At 37.7% G+C, this 20,878-nt stretch overlaps 1 protein-coding gene across 1 annotated transcript in view; it reads left to right on the top strand.

The window, feature by feature from the left end:
- The window catches only part of TBC1D15 (TBC1 domain family member 15), a 37,521-nt gene extending 23,308 nt beyond the window's left edge, over window positions 1-14,213 (top strand). Inside the window, exons 12-17 of the mRNA XM_014963320.1 lie at window positions 1,750-1,850; window positions 2,571-2,670; window positions 3,040-3,137; window positions 7,832-7,948; window positions 8,522-8,608; window positions 9,272-14,213. Coding sequence (XP_014818806.1) covers window positions 1,750-1,850; window positions 2,571-2,670; window positions 3,040-3,137; window positions 7,832-7,948; window positions 8,522-8,608; window positions 9,272-9,478 — 710 coding nt within the window. The 3' untranslated portion in view covers window positions 9,479-14,213. The remainder of the gene's footprint in view (window positions 1-1,749; window positions 1,851-2,570; window positions 2,671-3,039; window positions 3,138-7,831; window positions 7,949-8,521; window positions 8,609-9,271) is intronic.
- The last annotated feature ends 6,665 nt before the right edge of the window (window positions 14,214-20,878 follow it).

The following is a 20,878-nucleotide window of genomic DNA, read 5'->3' as shown; positions in this document are numbered from 1 at the left end:
TAAGTGAAATTAAAGCACATTCACCACCTGCTCTATTGAAAATATTGCTTAGATGTCTTAAATATATGCAGTCTTCTGTTTTATAAACAAGCAAGAATAATAGGAATATAGTACATTTGACATTGTATCTCTCCAAGGCTTCTAAGCTACTCAAGCATTGGTACAATGCTGCTTTTAATCCTCCAACAGCAGCTGTAGAGAGATCCAAATAATGCCACAGACTGCCAGAGAGAAGAGGGGACAGAACACCTGTTAATACAACAGTTTTTGGAATAGATTCTCAAGTCTGTATTAATGAAACTGGTTGTAATCTTTAGGAGACATCGAAACTGTCTCAAACAGAATGTTCTCTGCATTTATTTTTAAATGTATAGGGAACAAATATTTTTTTTCTTTTTACCTTTTAATTATTTACCTGTTTTCTGTTCCTTGTTTTATTTTCCTTCTCACGCTTGCTCCATATTTTCAGTCATTGATTTGAATCCTCTTTTCAATTCCTCAGTTATAATTAATTCCATTGTTAAGAAATTGAATCAGCCAAGCTTGAGTCTGAGAAATGTCATGTTGAACCAACCACTGATGACTGACATAGACATAAATCATGTTCTCCCTTACTTAAGGAGGTCAGCAGCAATAGGCCAGTAGATAAGCTAACTTGAGCATCAGTGTTAAGACAGGAAGAAGGGGAAAAATTATCTCTAAAAATCCTAGTCCTCTACTCTTCTTAGTTGGGCTGTTAATTGCAAACAAGGAAGCTGGAAGAAGCTTTAAAAAGCTATACAATTCTGAAAATGTTTTGTATACAATTAAAATTTTCTAGCTATATGTAAAAAATTATATTTTTTAAAAATGGGAATTTTATTCTTCACTTACATGTAAGCTTTTATTATAAGGCATACAAGTGCTTTTTAGGGCCTATGAACTTGATTCACCGTTTCTGGAACAGAAACATAAAGGTACTTCCTTGAATCTCACAAGCAATACTTCGCTAATAATCCCCTTAGTTGGATAGATAGTAGTCTTTTGTTGTTGTTGGCTGCTTGGTTACATAGATGATCTTAGGCTTTGGTGCATTTAAAATAACCAACCAAGCAGAACAGTTCCTACTTCTCTAAATACAGGAACCTTTAAAGCATATTCAATGCTAGAAATGCTAAGTGTGAAATCATCTTCATAAAAGCTATTGCACCATATGTTTTCCTGTGATTGAAACTCAACATATCTTCTCCAAATGTGTTTGAAAAAAACATCTTCAGTTGGAGGGAAAAAAAAAAAGTGGGAAGACATAAAAAGATTTTAAATATATGAAAGAAAACAACCAATTATAGATGGAGAGGGGAGAGTAAATATGAGTCTGTGTTTGTGATGGTGCAAGGTATTTATTTAATCTTCTCAAAAATATCAATATATGCTTCTGAGCTCTAAATGGGAACTTTTTATACTAAAAATTATTCTGGAGTCAGCTCAATCTGTATGTATTTTAACAACTACAAAAACAATGTGTTAGGTTTATGTTCTCTTCATTTTGGCAAGAAATGCTGCTAAATCTTGTTAGATCTGCTGGATGTTAGTGGTTATTAGTATAAAACTGTTTTTACTAGTGGTTGAGTTGGAAAATTATAGTATCTATACAAACTGGGAAAGCAAACATTTGTTTGCACTCAGTCATTTAACACTTGAAAAATTGTGTAACTGCTGAGTTTTAAGTAAATTCCTGTTTGCTTTGTGTTTTCCTTTTTCTCCATCAAGGTTATGTCCAGGGGATGAGTGACCTACTTTCACCTGTCTTGTATGTTATGGAGAATGAAGTAGATGCCTTTTGGTGCTTTGTATCATACATGGATCAAATGGTAAAATAAGGCTTTTTTTTAGCCCACGTAAACAGTTAACCTATGGATAACATTTGGGGTTAATCTTGTTTTATAAATTTCATTATTTTTTTTTAATTCTTTTAAAGCAATCATCTTATGTTTGAAGTCAATGTTTTCTCTGATTGACACAGATTATGTTGGGTTTGTGATACTATTGCTGTTCAGTAAAGACAAATTCGGCTCCTTGGAAATTCTAAAGTAACTCAGAGCCATCACAGCCAAATTTGTATTAATCAGGACTCTTTTGTTCAGAATTGACAGTTCCCTCTCATACTTGCCTTTTGGTATTTGTTAAATGTAATTTAGCCTTTCCACAAACTGAAGCTTTTATGAATTGTGCATGTGGCGAAACAATGTGTGACTGGTATGAGAATTTAAAAGAAGTTGTCTTCTTGGTTTGAGTGCAGTGGTGCTGCTTGGAGGTACAAAGCATAGGCTGACTTAAAATACCGCTTATTACATACAGGTGTTATCAAAGAAAGAAAGAAGAAACAGTTCACTGTTTTGTTAAACCTTTCAATAAAGGCAGACATTTCATTAGACGGAAGTACAGTTGAATATCCATATGTTAAATACCTAAAGGATGAGAACCACTGTTACAATAACAAAACATTTTTTTTTAAATTAAAAATAGCTGTAAATATCAAAATTATCATTGAGTTAATAAAAATGACAGTGCTAATATTTTATTCCATCCAGCATCAGAATTTTGAAGAACAGATGCAGGGTATGAAGACACAACTAATTCAGCTGAGTACTTTGCTCCGTTTACTAGACAGTGGATTTTGCAGTTATTTAGGTAGGTGTATTATTCATGCACAATTATTAAAACAACTTACTGCATTCTGTGTGCATTGATATCCTCACCAGTCTTTAAACATAATTCCAATAGTAATATTTTATGAATACAGAATGTGTAAATTAATAACGCCTGAAAGATTTCAGTAATTGCTCTGTGCCTATTGAAAAACAGGATCATCTTGTTACTGATTTTAAAAACTTGCCATCCTCTGGCAAGTATTTTTGATTCTGAAAAGGTGCTTCCGTCTTAAAAATTGGTGGTGTGACTGTGTACCTGTAAAGTGTGTTGGTTTGTTGAGGTTGTTTTTTTTATTTTCGCCTGTTATCATAACCAAATTTGGTGTTTATGAAATGCTCTTATTTCTAGAATCTCAAGACTCAGGCTACCTTTATTTTTGCTTCCGGTGGCTTCTTATCCGATTTAAAAGGGAATTTAGTTTTCAAGATATTCTTCGACTCTGGGAGGTAAGAAGATTTCATCACACAAACTCCAGCAGTCTTTGGACTTTAGAATGAAAAGCTTGGGTCATTCTTCAAAGTGATTAATACTCTAATAGATTTAAAAAAAACCCCAACAACCTGATTCATTGCAGTAAACTGAGGACATATTAGCATATGTTAAGTCTTTTAACCAAAAAAATCAAACTGGGAAGTTAACAGAAAAAAATACTTGTAAGAGCTGGTGGGGATAAATTGGCTTTTTCAAAAAAGTTTGGACACGATCCTTCAGATGAGACTTAAGTGAAAGTAGTAAGTGGAGAGTACCAGTTAACTTTTAATGGAAAACTGTTTATGCTAGAAGAAATAGCAGTTGTTTGTGTCTCTGGTCAGTTCCTTGATAGTGGTAGTACTTTCTAGATTAAGTGGCATGAAGCAGTGGCAGGGTGGTTCTTGTGTTACCCAAAATCATGAAGAGGATGATATCAGAAGACCCAGTTAATCTTGATGATAAGGCCTCATGATGCCCAATAACACAATGTAAAATGTCAGAATGTCAAAGTTTTAATAATTCCAGGTTAATGAGATCTTTTTTGATTCAGATGATCTTGCTGTCAGATGGGGTAATTAAGATGAACTAATACTTTTGTTGAACATCCATTAATTCTTTGTTCCCAGAAAATTGAGAAGTGTGTCAACAGTGCAGGTTTATTGTCTAAGATGCATTTAATGAGAGCACAGTATCCACTGAAAACTCCCAAACGAGAATAAATGTTGAGTGGAAGGAGTATTTACTGGGACATAACATCACATTGAGTTGTTGGGGAACAGAAGGGTAATGAAAAGAACAGGACTAAGATGTATAAAATTTGTACTATAATGAAAAATAATGTTGTTTCTCGTATAATGAAAAATAATGTTGATGGATTTATTCACTTTTTCCACTAATGAAAAAGGAGACACATAAAGAGAAGGACCAGTATTTAAAACCATCTCAAGTAAATCTCTTTTAGCTTTTTATGATCGGTTGGTATAATTTAGTATCATAGAGTATTCAGGTGGTATTTTAACTGAAGAAGACTGAAAAGTTTATTGATAACATTCATAAATAAGAGAACTAAAATGTACAAAACAAGAATAATTCTCTTATTCCAAGGGATAAAATGGTAACGATTTTTGGAGAAAAAAAAAAATCACTCGTGCTTTTCTCCCCTCAGTGTTATGTTGTCTTCTCAGTATTTTTTTTAAGGACTAATTTTTATTTTTAAATTGATGACAACAGTATTTTTATTTATGGTTTATAGTCCCAGGCTAGCATGTTTTTATCACCTCTGCTTTAATGTGTGTATACATGTGCATACAGAAAAGAAACACACTATATTTCTAACTCTTAAGTATTTTTTTTCTGTCCGAGGAGGATATTGGAATTGTAATAATAGTCTTCTAGGTTTCTTCTAGTAAATCATAATGTATGTTTACTACAAGTATTCAGTTTCTTTGCTGGGAGATACAGAATGGGAAAGGGGATACTTGTTTTCCTTTTTAAAACAAAGTAACTAATGCATTATGTTAATGCTTTTATGTGAAAGCTGGTGTTACCTTTGTCACAGTTGAAGTCCAGCTTACAACAGTTTTTCCCCTGTTTATAGTTATGCAGCTTCATTGGTACCAGTGGTGTGTATATGTGAGATTTACAAAGGCAAGGTATAGACGCAGGAGCCTATTTTCCCCTTTGTAATCAGCCGGGAGAAATGAACTGCTTTTAGGGTATTTCAGTCTGTGATTTTGTAGTAGTGCACGAATTGAGGGAACCCGTTTGAAGGTGCTGCTCCTTCTGACATTCATTCGCAGAGGGTAGAATGGGAAGACGGGGAGGTACCATCTGAAATTCCAGTCCCAAGTTCTTCTGTCTGATCTCTGAATTTTGGAGTGTTCCCTTGGACCTCTGTTTCTGTCCTGTGATTTGCTTCAACCGCTGAGGTAGCATCGGATATTTTTTCCCCTGTTCCCGCTGGCTTTGTGACTTCCAGTGGGAAGAAGATTTTTTATTACAGTGGTTATTAGACATTCACCTTAGAGATGGGAGATCTCAGTCTCCAACAGCTGGAGTAGAAGCTAAAATCAAGGCCAGTCACTTACTGAGCCAGAGGCATAATAATCGGATTGTGGTAGAAAATGTGGGTGGTTATATCATCATGGTGCAGTGCAAGCACTAACGAGGTAGCATTACACCCTGTGTGGATAAGTTGAGACACACTGTGTGATTGCATTTATTTGCAATGCTGTATGCAATGCCTTTTTCAAAAAACACCCATGCAGGTTAAACTGCTCTGGCTGCGGGGGAGATTATTTGCAGCACACTTTAGCAATGTCTTTCAAACTCAGCCCAGATAAGACAGGACACCGAGCCACTGCTTAGATGTCCCAAAATTGAGAGCAGCTCAGTCCCTCTTTCACACTGGAGGGACAGACAATATTAGTTGGTAGTTCCAGCCAGCTCTTAGTCTCTCCTTTGTACAGTGAACTGCTTCTTTCTCAAGATGGTGCAGGAAAATTGTGTAGAAAAAGAAGAATCCCCGAAAGAAAAAATTCTTTTAACAATTACACAGCTGGCTTACTTATCTTTAATGTCATGCTAGTGCAGCTCATGTTGTATAAAACCAGGATGACCTAGTGATAAATTACTTTACATGTTAGTATTTGTTACAAATATTCACGCATGCTGAGGTAGCCCTACAACAAACAAGTCCTTTCTTGCATAGTTTTATCAGAAAGAAATAGGAGGAAAAGAGTTGTCATGCTTAAGTGGTATATTTTTATATTCTTAATTTAAATGCTGCTTTTCTATTATCCTTTTCCAAGTACCTTGTGATGACGCTGTTATGCATTTACATACACATGATCTGCTCCGACTTGGAAAGGTTTCTCAAAAATGGTAGCAAGAAGTATGGGATTTTTTGCAACTGGTGTTAGCAGCTGGTAACAGCAGCTGATTTTCCTCACAGAGGAGAGAATGTCTGTAAACATCCTTGTTAGTATTTTGGGGGTTTTTTTCATTCTTGAAGCTGGATCCAGCTTCTACTGAAGTTACAGCTTGAAGCAAATACTTCTTAAAGGAGATATTCCAGTAGGATAGCATTAACTTATAGATATGAAAGTTAAATATTCTGTTAATGTCTATAAAACAGTAACTGTTACACAGATCTGGATTTTGGTTTGGTTTCCCCCATATCCTGCATTGTCATGTTTCCATCACCTGTGTTCTGGTTTAGGTTTAATGCCATGAGGCAGCTTGTTGTCTGATTTGCTTCATTAGTGATTGTTGTAGATGATTCATGGTATCTGTACCGTGAGAATTTGACTTAATGGAAATGTGTAGGCAGTAGTTTGCTCTCTTTATGTGCAAACTTGACATTGAATGAAACCCATGTGCAGATGTCAATTTCCTTCTTAAGAAGTTTAAAAAAAAAAAAAAAAAACAAAACCAAAACAAACCCAAGCAGTAGTGTGTAGACAGACTGTATTTGGTAAACTGTAGGCATTTTTTAATGATTGTTATTGTTTATCAGCCTATTTACATTCCAGCCCTTTTCCTGGAGTGAGGGAGTACTTTAACAAAATATTGGATACCTGAAAAAGATAAGAAATTTAAGTCTAGACCAAGAGAATTGAATCTTAATTGAAACATTCAAGACTATTTGCACTTTAATTTGGGTGAACTTGGTTTGGAAGTCTTTCAGATTTATGCAATTCCATTTGTGGGCTACATGTACTAGTGATGAAAGTTCTAGTATAAGTAAGCTCTTGTTGAGCTTTCAGGCTCTGTTCTATAAATAATGAAGAAAAAAAATTACTAGTGAAGTAAGACTCTTCAAGAACCTGCCTTTTTTTTTTTTACCTGGCCTTTTAAAAAAGTCCATTGATTTAAATCCCTTTTTCTGTATGTCAGAGTAATTTATGCAAACAATTTTCTGGTTCCTTCATTTTTTTGTTGTCAAAACTGTTTTCCAGCTTTCTGCCCACCACACACATTCTCAAATACTTTTTTTGGTAAGATCTGATTCTTGTGAACATTCCAAAATAAGATATTAATACTGAGATTGCACATTTCAGTCCAAATGACCTCAGGGGTGATTATTTGTGGCCTCTGTGGGATCAAAAGCCAATGTAACTCCAGTCAGAAAGTAACACCCACCCACACCCAACGTCTGTGTGTACATGTATTTGGGCTCTTGTAGTGGGGAATTGGGAACAACTTTAGCACCTTAATTATAACCATAAGAACCTTTTGGAGGGATTACATGACACGCTTCTACCTGTTCGCACTTAATCCAGACACACTAAGATACATAAATAATTTGTTAGCTTTAATTACTTTTGTGTAGTTAGTAGTTGAGTAGGAGAACTTCACATAAGCTGAGGCAGAGCACACACATTCCCAGGACCACAAGCTCAGGCAGCTTAATGGCATTATGGTGGACAATCTAGTAGACACAGGAGTCTTAAAGAACCAGACAAACCTTTGGTGACTCAGACTTGCAGTTGTCACTAATTGGCCAAATGAAAAATCTCAATTCACTGGACAAATACTTAGTTGTCTTCAAAATAGTTTAATTGTAATTAAGCCACTTGGCTTGAGGGCTTACTACTTTTCCAAGAACTGCTGTTTTTTCCAGAGGAAAAGCATAAGCATTTCAGAAGTGGTTTCTGTATTTTAACAGGTCATGTGGACGGAATTGCCTTGCCAGAACTTTCATCTTCTCCTTTGCTGTGCCATCTTAGAATCTGAAAAACAGCAAATAATGGACAAGCACTATGGCTTTAATGAAATATTAAAGGTACTGAATTCTTATGCATTATTTGAATATTAATTAACTTTTTGGACTTAATGTACTATGTTTGTATTTCATGTTGGGGGGAGGAAAAGGTGTGTACTACTTTCTGAAGGGTTAAACGTGAGCTGAATGTCTATCCTCCGGGCTTCCAAAATGGTCTATCTGACGTCTGTGTTCAGTGATAAGATCATTAACAGATGGAAAATGGTCTAGTCCTAATACTACTGCTTTGTATGTTCAACCTTAAATCTTGTTTTTTCTTCTATAATCATATTTGTTATCTCTTTGAAAATGTGAGCTGGGCGGGTACCCAGGAGGGCTAGATAGTTTGTCACATTTAGAAGTACAATATTCCTCTTGCAGATCTTGGACGCTGGTGGAAGCCAGCTGGTGTGTACTACATCTTTCAGTACCCATTTGTCACAGCAAATAGAGTATGTTTAACATGTCATAGCTTAAGAGGCAAGCTTATAAGGTGATACTTATTAGCAGTGTGGTACAGCATTAGTGTATTTTACAATAAAACATATATTCCACTTATCACACTTACTGTTGTTTGTGAATATTTTTTTTTAGCATATCAATGAACTGTCTATGAAAATTGATGTGGAATATATACTCTGCAAAGCAGAAGCAATTTCTATGCAGATGATGAATTGCAAGGTAAAGATATTTTGCATATATTTACTGTGAGCATTTATAGAGAGTAAAAGTATGTAGTTGGGTGTAAGTGTACATGTATGATGTGAAATAAGTAAATGCTCATGTATGATAAAGGATGTGCTGTATCTATACAGCACCTATATTCTAGAAGTCTGTAAGCAACAGTGATTATAGAGTAGTATCGTTCACAGGGGTAAAGCTGGTTTGTGCATTTTGATGGTGATTTCTTGACTCTTAGATAACCTCAGTACAAGTAATTTGATGTTTGGTGTGCTTTAGAAAATGAGATGAAAGGTGCATTGCACTGTAAGCACACCAGACTTCTTAGACAGAAACTAATGGTTCACTCAATAAAACTAATTTCAATAACATGAAGTGTAATTATAATAGTTTAGACTTTTATTTTTGTAATAAAGATTATATTGTTAATCAGGAATTGATTCCCGAGCCTGTCCTCTTTGCTGCCTTTTCAAAAAGTAGGTAAAGAAAATGGTAACTTTAATGGGACTAATGCTGAGAGCTAAATTCACAGGAATGATTATTTATTGGGGTGGGGGACAGACCAGGGGGGATCTTGTTGTTAACTTTTTTCATTTAATTACAGTGACTTTTAATATTTTTTATTATTATTTTCCATCCTCTTCCTCCCCCCCTCCGTTCTAGGAATTGCCACAAGCAGTTAGTGAGATCCTGGGGATAGAAAGCAGTTCTGTAACACCAGATTCGGATACCGGCGAGGATGAAAGCGGAGGTGTTTTGAGTTGTCCAACGTCATTATATCAGAGCATCTCACCACCTGTAATTGCTGCCAATGGAACAAGAGACAGCACTCAACAGATGCCTGACACGCAGAGCCTGACACCTGCGTAATTACAGTTGGTTATATTGAAGAAAGACTTTTACTGAGCACGTTTTTTTCAAGCACTTGAGAGATGGATATTTAAATTTGGTGTTGATTAAGCTTTAAGGTTGGAAAGAAAATCTGTACTGTAATGCTCTTGCATTAAAGCTTTACAACATGACTCAACTTAACTATTTTTGTAGTTTCTTCTACCAAAATAGCCTTTTCTTTTCAATAACATTCCTTAATATTTTTGTAGCCAAGTGCATTTTCTTTTTGCTGGTGAACTGGAAATGGATGGCGATTAAGAATTAATTGGAAAATTCTGCATTTGTTGAGTTTTCACACGTAATGATCTAAGACAGTGTGAGCTCTTTGATTTGAGCAGATTCATAAGAGGCCAGCTGAAGCCGCTGTACAAAATTTTCAGGCTGAAGAGATGCTGATGTGTTAAAGGAGGATTATTTTGTAAATGAATGGGTTTGCCCTATCTCAAATGTTTACAAAAATACTTCTAAGTATTTGTTGCTGGTTGAATGTAGATTTGAAATGGACATTTATACTTACACAGTTTAATGTCCAAATACAGAATTTTGTGTAACTGGGAGTGGATGAACAGTATATTTTTACATTAACATATCTTCACTTTATATATGCATATATATATATATATTTACACACATACACACACTATATACACAAATGTTTGTGAATACTAAAAAGGATAGTCATATTTTCAGTATCTTAATAAACTTGACTGTTCATTCATATGAATCAGTTTGACCAAATTAATGCACAGCTCCAACTTGGGCTCTTTTTCAAAACTTTTCTAACTGAAGGTCACAATTTCATGTGAATACATTCAGTCCTTCACTTGAGGTAATTTTGCAATTGATTTCTTGCAAACTTTACTAATGTTTATCTTTGCTAATATATTAACTGATCAATTAACTACTTACACTGTTTTTATGGCAAGATTATTTGGATAATTAGTAAGCAGAAAAAGAAACCCCACAAACCAAAATAGTAATCAGAATTAACGTTAATGCGTTTTATATTGTATATGCAAAAGGCAGTGTGAGTTTATTCCATGCCATGCTGATGTCCTTTGACGTTATGTGAAATTTAACATAACTGATTCAGTGTATTCATTATTTGGTAACTATTGTACATATATAAAATAAAAATCAAAGCTGATTTAGTGTTTTTAATTAAATCATATTTAGAGAAAAAAAGTTGTCTGGTTGTTGATATAAGAACATGAGAGAGAGGGGATAGCTAACAATGGTTAGTTCATCAATATTATATATTTTGTGAGTAATGAAGAGCAGTGGGAATATGTTTATTATAGAGAGGAACGTGCCTTTCATCTCTAGGTGGTTGATGTGTGGGATATGGCAGAGCTTTCTTTTCTTCTGGAGCCGTTTACTTTTACAAATGTCATTTGTGCCATCTGAAGCAAATACAAGTAATACAGAAAGGCTTTAATAGATAAATCAAGTTGTTACAATATTTTGAGACCCGATTAAACTTCTCTCACCAGTTGTGAACAAACACCAGAGCGTTGAATCGGTGTAGATTTTGTTTTTAATATCATCAGTGTGCTATCGCTCATCAGTTAATAAGAAGAGCCTTACGCGGTGACAGTCAGGGGTTCACAGCTCAGCATATCTGTGGCCTTTCATTTCCTCTCCAGGAAATTACCCTGAAGCATCTCCCTTTGTTCATTGTTGAACATTGTGCTTCTTGGCAGTTCCTTTAGCGTGGCATAGAATACAGAAAGGCATTAGAACTTATATAATCAACACTTCGGTTCAATATACTAAGCAAGTTCACTTCCAGTATTTTTGGAGCACCTAGTTCACTTTGAAGTGTACGTGCAAAATGTTTTTTTGTCAAAAATGATGTTAAAATGGAACTATGGAAGTGGGGGGAAGGAAGTGTCTAAAACAGAAATGCAGTGGGCAGGTCTGTCAATTAACTGTGTGTGGTTCTCGGTTATTCAGGATATGCAGCCACAAAAAAAATATGTATGCAACAAATTAAGATCTTGAAGAAAATTGACTGAATATGAATATTCAAATATTTAGGAAAGCATATTTAAGTGGAATTCTGTCACTACTTAGAATTACAGCTATGGCTGCTAAGAACTACTACCAGCCCTGAAAGTTTGCCTTTCCTTTTTGGGTAGAATTTTCCCTTTGTATTAAGCACTGGGGTGTGGAGGATGAGAAGGTTGCTCCTGAATTATCCAGTGAGCAGCTGCGGTGGAAGACTTGGAGTAGGTCAGCTTCCTCTGCTTCCCAGCAGTAAGGTCAAGCCTTGCCACCCTCCTGCTGACAGGCAGCCTTGCAGGGAGCTGCAATTAAAGGGAATCTCATCTTCCACCAAACTATTCCTGAGTGTTAGGGGTGGCTTTTGTAGTCTCGGCTCAGACTCTGTGAGAGGCCTTAATCGAAATTGCGATGGCTCAAAACATACCATGGGCTGGAGGTTCTGGCTGTCTAAATTTCTTTTGTACATAAATAATTTGGGTTGCTTAGAATTAACATGTATAAATTAACTTGGAATATGAAAGAGGCAATACTTGTTTAGTTCCTGGAAACCAATTTTGTTGGTTTTGTTTTTTTAATGCTTGACTTAAAGATAATTATCTCTTGGGAGTTAGTATTTAAAATATCATACTTGTCAATCATAGCAGTATTCTAGTATTATCTGTTCCAAGGTAAAAATTACATTTATGTAGGTCTGTCCTTAAGAGATATTTTTCTTCTGCCTGTTTGGGCAACTTACTTGTTTCCAAAGTACATTCTTGAGGGCTTTTTCTTATGTTTGAGGGCAAGAGGATAGCTTACAAAAAGAAGTGGCTGAAGCTTCTTGGAAGTTTGGACCAACATGAATATCTTTAGGAGGGTTTTGATACTGGGAGGTTAAAAAAAAAAAATCTATAAGAGGATGATGCTATACTTAATTGCCCATAGTAATGACTTAAAGCTTCAGCTGAATTGAATATGTTTGGCAAACGTGTGCCTGTCCTATTCGTCTGTAATGGTTGGGTTTGCTCCCAGTGGCCTTCAAACCTCTGTCAGGTGTGGAGGTTTTGTATTCATTGTGGGGCATCTTCCTAAAGAAGATAAAGGCTACATACATCATTACACCAGGTCCTGATTGCTTTAGGAACCAAATGTGGAAGTACTGTGATGTTGACTGTATTAGCAATGTTTTGATCTGTAGTTTGATTAAAATTAAGGTGTCAATGTTCAACAAACCCATTTTGTTGCCAACAAGGTTTTTCTTAAAGCCTTTGCATGTTTCTAGTGGACAAATTTAAGATGCTGGTGGTGTCTCTTCAGTTATTCTCTCTCGTTTTTCCTCATGTATTACTCTAAAATCCTTTGGCCCCAGTCAGCCAAAGCAGTGAGGAAGCAGATTCCTCACTACTTTCAAATATATTCTTGAGCACTGAATCAAAGCTCTATTGCTGAAACTTTTCAGAAATCCATGAAAAGTATTCTAGCTTTCACTTTTTGTGATAATATTTTAGCTCAAAATAAGTGAGGGACTTTTTCCTCACTTTTTCTAAAGAATTTCCTGTTACAAGACTTGCCTAACTTGAAAAACTGTTTTATTGTAAAAGATCTGGCATTCAGAATTTGGACCACAAACAAGTTTTGGTACCACTGGCACAACTTACGTGTCCTGGTGAGATGCAAATGAAGCCTTACCAAGGCTTGAGTTTGAATTGGGATTGAATTTCTGTAGGCAAAAATCTATATTCTCCTCAAACTGTTCCTTGTAAGACAACAGAAACAACAATGCTGAAGGTGCTAGTGACATTTTAAAAGCGCATCTGAGAATTGATTCACATTATAAATATGATGGGGAAAATGGTAATTAAGTAGGTTGTGTGCGGGAGTAATCATTTGTTTAGGAAATGTGTTAACTATTCTTCAGACTCAGTTTTAGTCAATGTTCTTGTACAGATGCAGCATAAAACTGAAGTTTGGTCCGTGGGCTGTAGGGAAGTGGCTGGTAACCTGAATTCATTTGTGGCTGGCTAAATAGCTTGGAATGTATTTTTCAAATCTGTTGACCATTTCTGGGAACATTTCTAGTCAGTGGCTGGTGCCGTCTCCATCTCTGTGAAAGGAATCATGGCAGCGAGGTCTGTGCTTGTTCTTAGGGCAGATATTCCATGAGCTGCTCTGGTGGCTGGGATTAAAGCAGGAAATCTTAACCCTTCGTTTTTTATGTGCAATGATGTACCTATATCTGGCTCAACAGTTGACATGACTGCATATATGCATTGATAAGGTAATAAGAGACACATACACATAATATCCATTTAACAGACAGATTTCATATATGTCTGCTATTATATTTGATTTAAAGATGCTTTCAAATACTTTTTTTTTTTAATGGTGTACACATGATGAATTGAGCTTTGTGTTTAGTGGGACTTGAAAATGTCTGCTATTCAATTAAGTGATGTTACTGCAGTGCCGGGCCTCGTATAAATTCAGCTTGAATTTCATTTTTCATTCAAGTGGGGATTTTAATCTTAAATGTTTTTTAGAGAACTGTGTGCTATTTTTTCATGTTAAATCACTATCTTTGGCACAAATTGAATTTTCTGATGAATTGCAAACAAAAAATATATTGCACGATGTCACTTTTTTTGCCTCATCCAAAATGAATTTCACAATTGAATCAAATATATATTTCAAACTGTCCATGTAATTCAAATAAATGAAGTCTTCTAGATGGGTTATGTTTTGAAAGAATTCGATTATAGTACACATTTTGATTATACAGGCTATGTGTTCCCTGCCTTAACATTAGTTCTTGGACTGTTTCTACATATGTATCTTGTTACTCAGCAACTAAATGCAGGAGCCCATTGTGTAGAGCTTAATTTTTTGCCCAGTAAATGGTGGCCACTTGTTTCCTCTGTGTGCTGTGGTTGACCCTGGCCAGCAGCCAAGCACCCACCCAGCCCCTCGCCTGCTCCCCTCTCCCATGGGATGAGCAGAAAATAAAAGGAAGGCAAGAAGGCTCCTGGATTGAGAAGATGACAGTTCAACAAGGAAAGCAAATGCTGCTCCTGCACAGGAGGATTTCATTCTCTGCTGCCCTTCAGCAGGGAGATGTTCAGGCACTTCCTGGAAAGCAAGGACTCAGCACAGGTTCCTTGGAAACATAAACACCAAGACTTGCTTCCTCCTCCTTGCCCTGAGCTTTTATTGCTGAGCACAGTGGTAGCACAAGAAAGACATGGACCTGTTGGAGCGGGTCCAGTGGAGGGCCTCCCCCGTGAAGACAGGCTGAGGGAGCTGGGGTTGTTCAGCCTGGAGAAGAGAAGGCTCCGGGGAGACCTTACAGCAGCCTTCCAGTACCTGAAGGGGGCCTACAGGAGAGATGGGGAGGGACTCTTTATCAGGGAGCGGAGTGATGGGATATGAGGGGTAATGTTTTTTAACTGAAAAAGAGGAGGTTTTGGGTTCAGGGACTTGATAATTTCTCAAGCAGCAAAACAGTACAACTACTGCTACCAAAAGGGGCAGTCCCACTTCCTTGTTCTCCATCCTGTGTTGCTACATCCTTTATGCTGCTATGATTAATTAGTGCAGTGTATGGTGAACTACATAAAGGAGCTGATAAATTTCCAATTTAACCAGTTCTTTTGGCCAGATCAATCATACCACACATTTTTTCATCCTGAGTATGTGCATACAGCAAGTTTGTTAAAATCATAGATTTGCAATACTGGAAGGCACTTTTGAAAGCTTGTGAATAATAGACCAGCTAAACTATCTCCTGTTGGAAGGCATGTCCGTCTCCTGCCAGATGTTTGTCTGATCCATTTGGAGGACACCTTTGTAGATCCTGCAGTCAATTGCACAAGTGCTTTTCAGGTGTTTGTAGACTTCCAGGGCACACTGAATGATCACATGCAGCTGGTGACTTCTGTAGCTTCTGGCTCCCTTCCTATCAGCTCTGCCTTCTCTTGTAATTGTGCAGCTGGTCATCGATGAGTAGTCCTTCCTCCCTGTTGAGATCTGTTTAGATTTTATAACTGTTACAGCACCTCTGAGGTGGGTACAGCCTGGAAATTTACAAGTGGTCTCTACATGGTCATTGAAGCTATTATTAAATAGTGCAGGAGTGAGGGTAGGTACCTGTGGTTCTCCTGTTCTCTGCACCCTTCCATTTAACAGCAAACCCACCCATTTGTCCAATCTGTTAGTTTCATCTGGATTTCCCTTATCTGCCTTGTGAGAATGTTATGAGGGACCACACCAAATGCTTCACTGTCATCAAGATGAATGACGTGTATTGTTTTGCCTTGGTCCACAGGACTGACATAAGAGGAAATGAGATTTGCTTGACTCAATTTGTTCTCAGCAAATCCATCTTGACTGTTTAATAATCTGTTATCTTCTAGGTCTTCACAAATAACTTCTGTTTTCTGAAACAAATGAAATTAGACTGGTCCATAACTCTTCAGCCCTTCTTCCTCCCCAATACCTTCTTGAAAATGGACATAATTTTGGCCTTTTCCCAATTTCTTGTCACTTGTCCATCCCCTTAGTTCTTAAAATAGTTATCAATGACTAACATGTAACGAGCTGACTCTGTAAGGGTGGCTTCTGCGCCAAATCACTTGCTATGATCAGAATTATCCCAAGTATTCTCCAACATTGCTTTATCTTCCTAAAAGCTAAGAGCTTACCCCTCTGCCTTTGCTATTAATAATGACCAATCCCTGGTCACAGGTGATGCTTTCAGCAAAGAATGATGTAAAAAAAAAAAAAAAAAAGCAGCATTACATACTTAGATAATTTTAAGTTTTTCAGTTTGTCCTTTCATGTTTAGTAGTGGTCTGATACTTCAATTCTTCTGGCTGCTGAAAAAATTGCTTTTGATGTCCTATACTAATTACTTTGAATTTTGTACCACAGCCTTTGTCTATGCATTAATGTACTTGTATTGGTCCTAGTTTTCACCTCCTATAAGCTACTTCTTTGAATTGAAGGTAACGACAAACTAATGACTTATGATACTGCTAGTAAAAGCGTAATAGAAGACTACGTTTCCTCTACAGTGAAAGGGTTTCTTGGTGAAACCCTACTTTTTTCCTGAAGCAAGGAAAGAATTGTCTTTCTGCACTAGGTTTCCTCCCCTTGATGCTGTAATAACTGAATTTACTCTTCCTAGCCAGTCTATCATTTGGTAGATATCCTTTCCCAACAGCTGTTGTTTGATTAAAATCCTCTTAGTGCTATTAGAACTTGGGCTGATTTTGCTGGCTGCTCTGAAAACCTATGCTTCTCATATCTTCATGACTTAAAAATTAGATCTGTGTTCTCATCACAGATTTTTCAGCAGATTTTTTTCACAGATTTTGACCTATCTCACTCAGAGAAATGGACTTTGGACTTGGTGTGTGTATCTTTGATAATCTGGGAACTGATTGTACATCCTTCTTCCCTTCTTGAAGGAGCTCCTTTTGCTAGTCCACTTGTCAATTATTTCACAAAGTCCTTGTTTTAACAAATAAATGATAATTTGACTAGGCATCAAGACTTCTATTTTCTGCTTCTGTCAATGTCTTGCATTAATAAGAAGCATATCTGTTTTCCTCCTTGTCGCCTTGAATTTTATGTTGGATAGTGTTCATTTTTAGATCCTTGTGAAGTCCACCTTTCTTTGTGCTTTTTTGGATACTTTTTCATAGTATCGTTTCTTTCCATATTCTGCAACAAGTTGACTTGTTGTTCTCTTTCCTGCTGCAGCAAGCCTGTAGACAAAGACTTGGCGGTGATCTGGGAGAGCCAGAGGTAAATTCAGATTATTTCTTGGTGTACACTAGCTACCTCTGCACTGTAAATTTTATCCTCCTGTTAAAATCAAATCAGAGGTGTTGAAGTTGCTAGTATATGTCATCAAACTATGGTAAATGTTACAAATAATTTTAAGGAAAACTATGCTGTAACGGACAGCCAGTATCTCTAAGAGCAAAAAATGACTCAAACATTGAAAACACCTCACAGACTTTCTTCAGATTTAGAGTTAATTTTTCACTTGAGAATTCTGCATTCTTAAGCTTAAAAAGTGCACAGTTTAGGAGTTCAGACAACGATGACTGTTCTCTCGTAAGAGGAGAGAAAAATATGTGTGTGTAAGGATCTTGGAGTTTCTGAGTTCTGATTATTGGCAATAAGATGCTTTTTAGAAATAAAAGTAAGACAGAGCTTCATTTCTTACGATCAACACTAACCCCATCTCCCAAAATGAAATAAGATTGTTCTGTGGTACACTTAAATATGTTCTAGAACCGATTTTTTTTAATAGCTGCTTCAATGAACTTCCAGGTTTTTTAGCCAGCAGTTTTAAAGTGTTCACTTGTGTTATGTATACAGCACTGTGAACCATAGAAAAATTAGTTGAACTCTGGCAATACTGCTAAACTACAGATTTTGTTTAGAGCCAAACACCAGTCCTGTTATCTGGGCCACACCTAGAAGAAATAAACAAGAAATAAACAACGAAGAAATAAACATTTTCAGCCCATAAATGTAGGCCCTTCACTCTGGCATTGCTATAGGAAAGTCTACCTACAAAATACAAGTTGCAAAAGAAGAAATTCCTCTCCAGGGAGAATCAGTGTCTCTGCAGCATTCACGGGCAGCACAATTAAAATAGTTGAATTTTAGTTTTCCCTGCCTGTTTTAAGTAGCTGCTGACATAATGTAGCCGTGTTTGTTTCGGATTCATCAGTCGCCCTGAAGAGGTTGTGGGAGACAGAAAACCTTTGCCATTCTCTGGTTGTCACAGAGCTGTGACAGCTGTGACAGACAGCAAGGCTACCGGGTAGTAGGGCATTGATTTGTGGGATGTCCCAGCTGCAGAACTAACATCTAACAGTAGGTAAAATCTACCATGGTCTGTCATGCTGGTAGGAGAAAAGCCTGCTTGGTAGAGCTTGCTTTTGTCATTGGAGTATCTGGAGAATGTTAAGTGATCTCACTCCCATAAATAGTTCAGCTGCAGGAATGGTGTCTAGGTATCTCAGGTAGGAATATCAAAGTCCAAAGACTCCAACTTGCTTTCCCACTATTAAAAATAATGAATAAACCTGTCAGAGAATATCTCTTGACAACCCAGGATACGAGACTGAAATAAAGTCTTACTTTACACGTAGACATGCTTTCCTCTAACTGGGAAAATGCAGTAAAACTTTGTTAGCATAATGAAAATCTTGATTCACATTACAGAAGCAAGTAGAAGAATCAAGTATTATTACCATCTTACTGTCAAGCAGAAGAAAGGATCCTTATTACATTTCACACATGAGAAACGCTGGAAAAGTGAGGCTAAAAGGGTTTGCCTCAGGCCTCCCGCCAGTTCTGAGGCATCTGTGAACCTGTCCTGGACCTGATCATCGAGTGTGACCATCCATTTTAAGAAGGTCATCTGACTGACAACAGCCAGTTTAGACTGGAAGCTTTTGCTGGTTTTTGTTAGTTGTGATAAATGGTAAGATTTCACGATACTCCATGGGAGCTATGAAACTGTCTCAAATCTTCTGTTGTGCTTCTGTGTTGGTCTCTTTTAAAGAGCAAAATGAATTCTGTGATGACGCAGATCTGTAAATGCTTGTTCTACGATAGTAAGTCTAGCAAGGCTAAAGGCACGGAGGTGGTGAAAGGAGGCAACCTGCAGCTGAGTTAGATTGTGACATGAAGCTCAGCACTGTGAGCGATACGTCCTGCTACTTTCCTTGTGCACTGAGCTCCCTGCTCAGTGTCTCAGCTTCAGTCAATCTGAACTTCTTCCTGGTCTACCACTGTCCTGGTTTGAGCCACACAGGACTAATTTCTCTTCTAATGCCTGGGAAAACTACACTTTTAGAAGGCTCTGGTGTCTGAATTTGTGAAAATAGTTACTTTAAAACCAGCTACAGTTGGTAGGTTTCAAGGTCTGTGTTTTTGAGTTAGCTGGGTGTGGGGATGAGAAATGAGACTTTGGACAAGTCGACCCACATCGGCCAACAGGATTGTTTCATACCATGAGCATCACATTCAATATAAACTAGAAAGCTTGCTGAGAGGTTTTTTCTTCTTTGATAGCTGTGATCCTGAGAAGCAAATTAAGGCCACATGATGCCAGCTGTCCCATTCAGCAAGGTTGTCCCTGTTTGGGGAAGCTGTAGGGGAACACATCATGGGCGACTTGCAAGGGGAAGTGATGACCATTCCTCCTGGCTGGTGTGTTGGCGAACGGAGAAAACTGTGTAGGTATTTGAAGGAAACTTACTGAAACAATGCTCTCAATCTACATGTGCTGTTCAGTCCTACACTCTGTAAAGTAACCTATTTATTCAAAGCACGTCATAGAAAAATTTTGGGTAATGGTAGAAATGGGGAGGGAAATTATATGGAGAGCAAGTGACAATGGTAACAAAATGAGTGTTTGACCTCAGAATGTTAGTGTAAGAGAAATTAAAAATCCTAAAACAATTGCACAAGTAGATTTGAGGCTGAGACAGTATCTTAACTCTGCAGTCAAGTTGGTTTCTCAGCCTTCTGCTCGCTTAAAATTTCAGAGCTAACAGTAGTTTGAAATTAAGTAGCAAGACAATTTAAAAAAAAAAAAAAACAAACACCAAACCAAAACAGTTTACCCCAAGACATAAGTCTTTCAGAGACAAGTGAAATTGTCACACACATATAAATATAGGAGACCTCCAGGACCTGTATGGGGTTGTTTCACCTTCACAGGTGATCAATTGCTTTATTGACGTTGTGGTGAGAAGAGTCTCCCATTAGGAGCCTGGCAGAGATCTGTCACCACTGAAAAGCTTTCTCCAGTTTCGTATTCTCTTTCAGTGGAAGTATTCTTTGCATGCCACCAATTGCGCTTCAATACATAAGGTAAGTTAAGTCATTCATAAGATATAATTCCTCTCCCTTAATACACCTTCTCTGAACCAGCCTGTGTTTTTCAAAGGAGGACTCTGTAGAAGGGAGAGAGGTGAGTCCCTGCACCAAAGAATTCCTCACATCAAAACCTCACCTCGGCTTTTCTCTGCAGAAACCCGGCCCCGACTTTCCTTTGGCAAACTGTCCCCATGTCCCCGCTGGGCCTGTTCCTCCCCAGGGCCACCCCGGGCTCCGGGGCCGGCGGTGTCAGCCTCCCCCCGGCCCGTAGCCCTGCCCTCCCTCCCGGAGGCCGAGGGGAGGCTGCTGTGGCCCCCCGGGTCGCATTGGAAACGGTGTCTCCCCGCCCGGGGCAGGCGGCCGGGCCCAGCCACCGCCCGGGTCCTGCCGTACCCCCGCAGCGGCGTGAGGGGAAGGTGAAGGTGTCGGGCCGCAGGTCGGGCGGGGGAAGCTGTCCCGCAGCGGGGACCACGGGTCATGCGGTGG

Source organism: Calidris pugnax, unplaced genomic scaffold, assembly GCF_001431845.1.
Source record: "Calidris pugnax isolate Ruff unplaced genomic scaffold, ASM143184v1 scaffold44, whole genome shotgun sequence".
NCBI classification, from domain to species: domain Eukaryota; kingdom Metazoa; phylum Chordata; class Aves; order Charadriiformes; family Scolopacidae; genus Calidris; species Calidris pugnax.
This window is presented reverse-complemented; position numbering and strand designations above follow the sequence as displayed.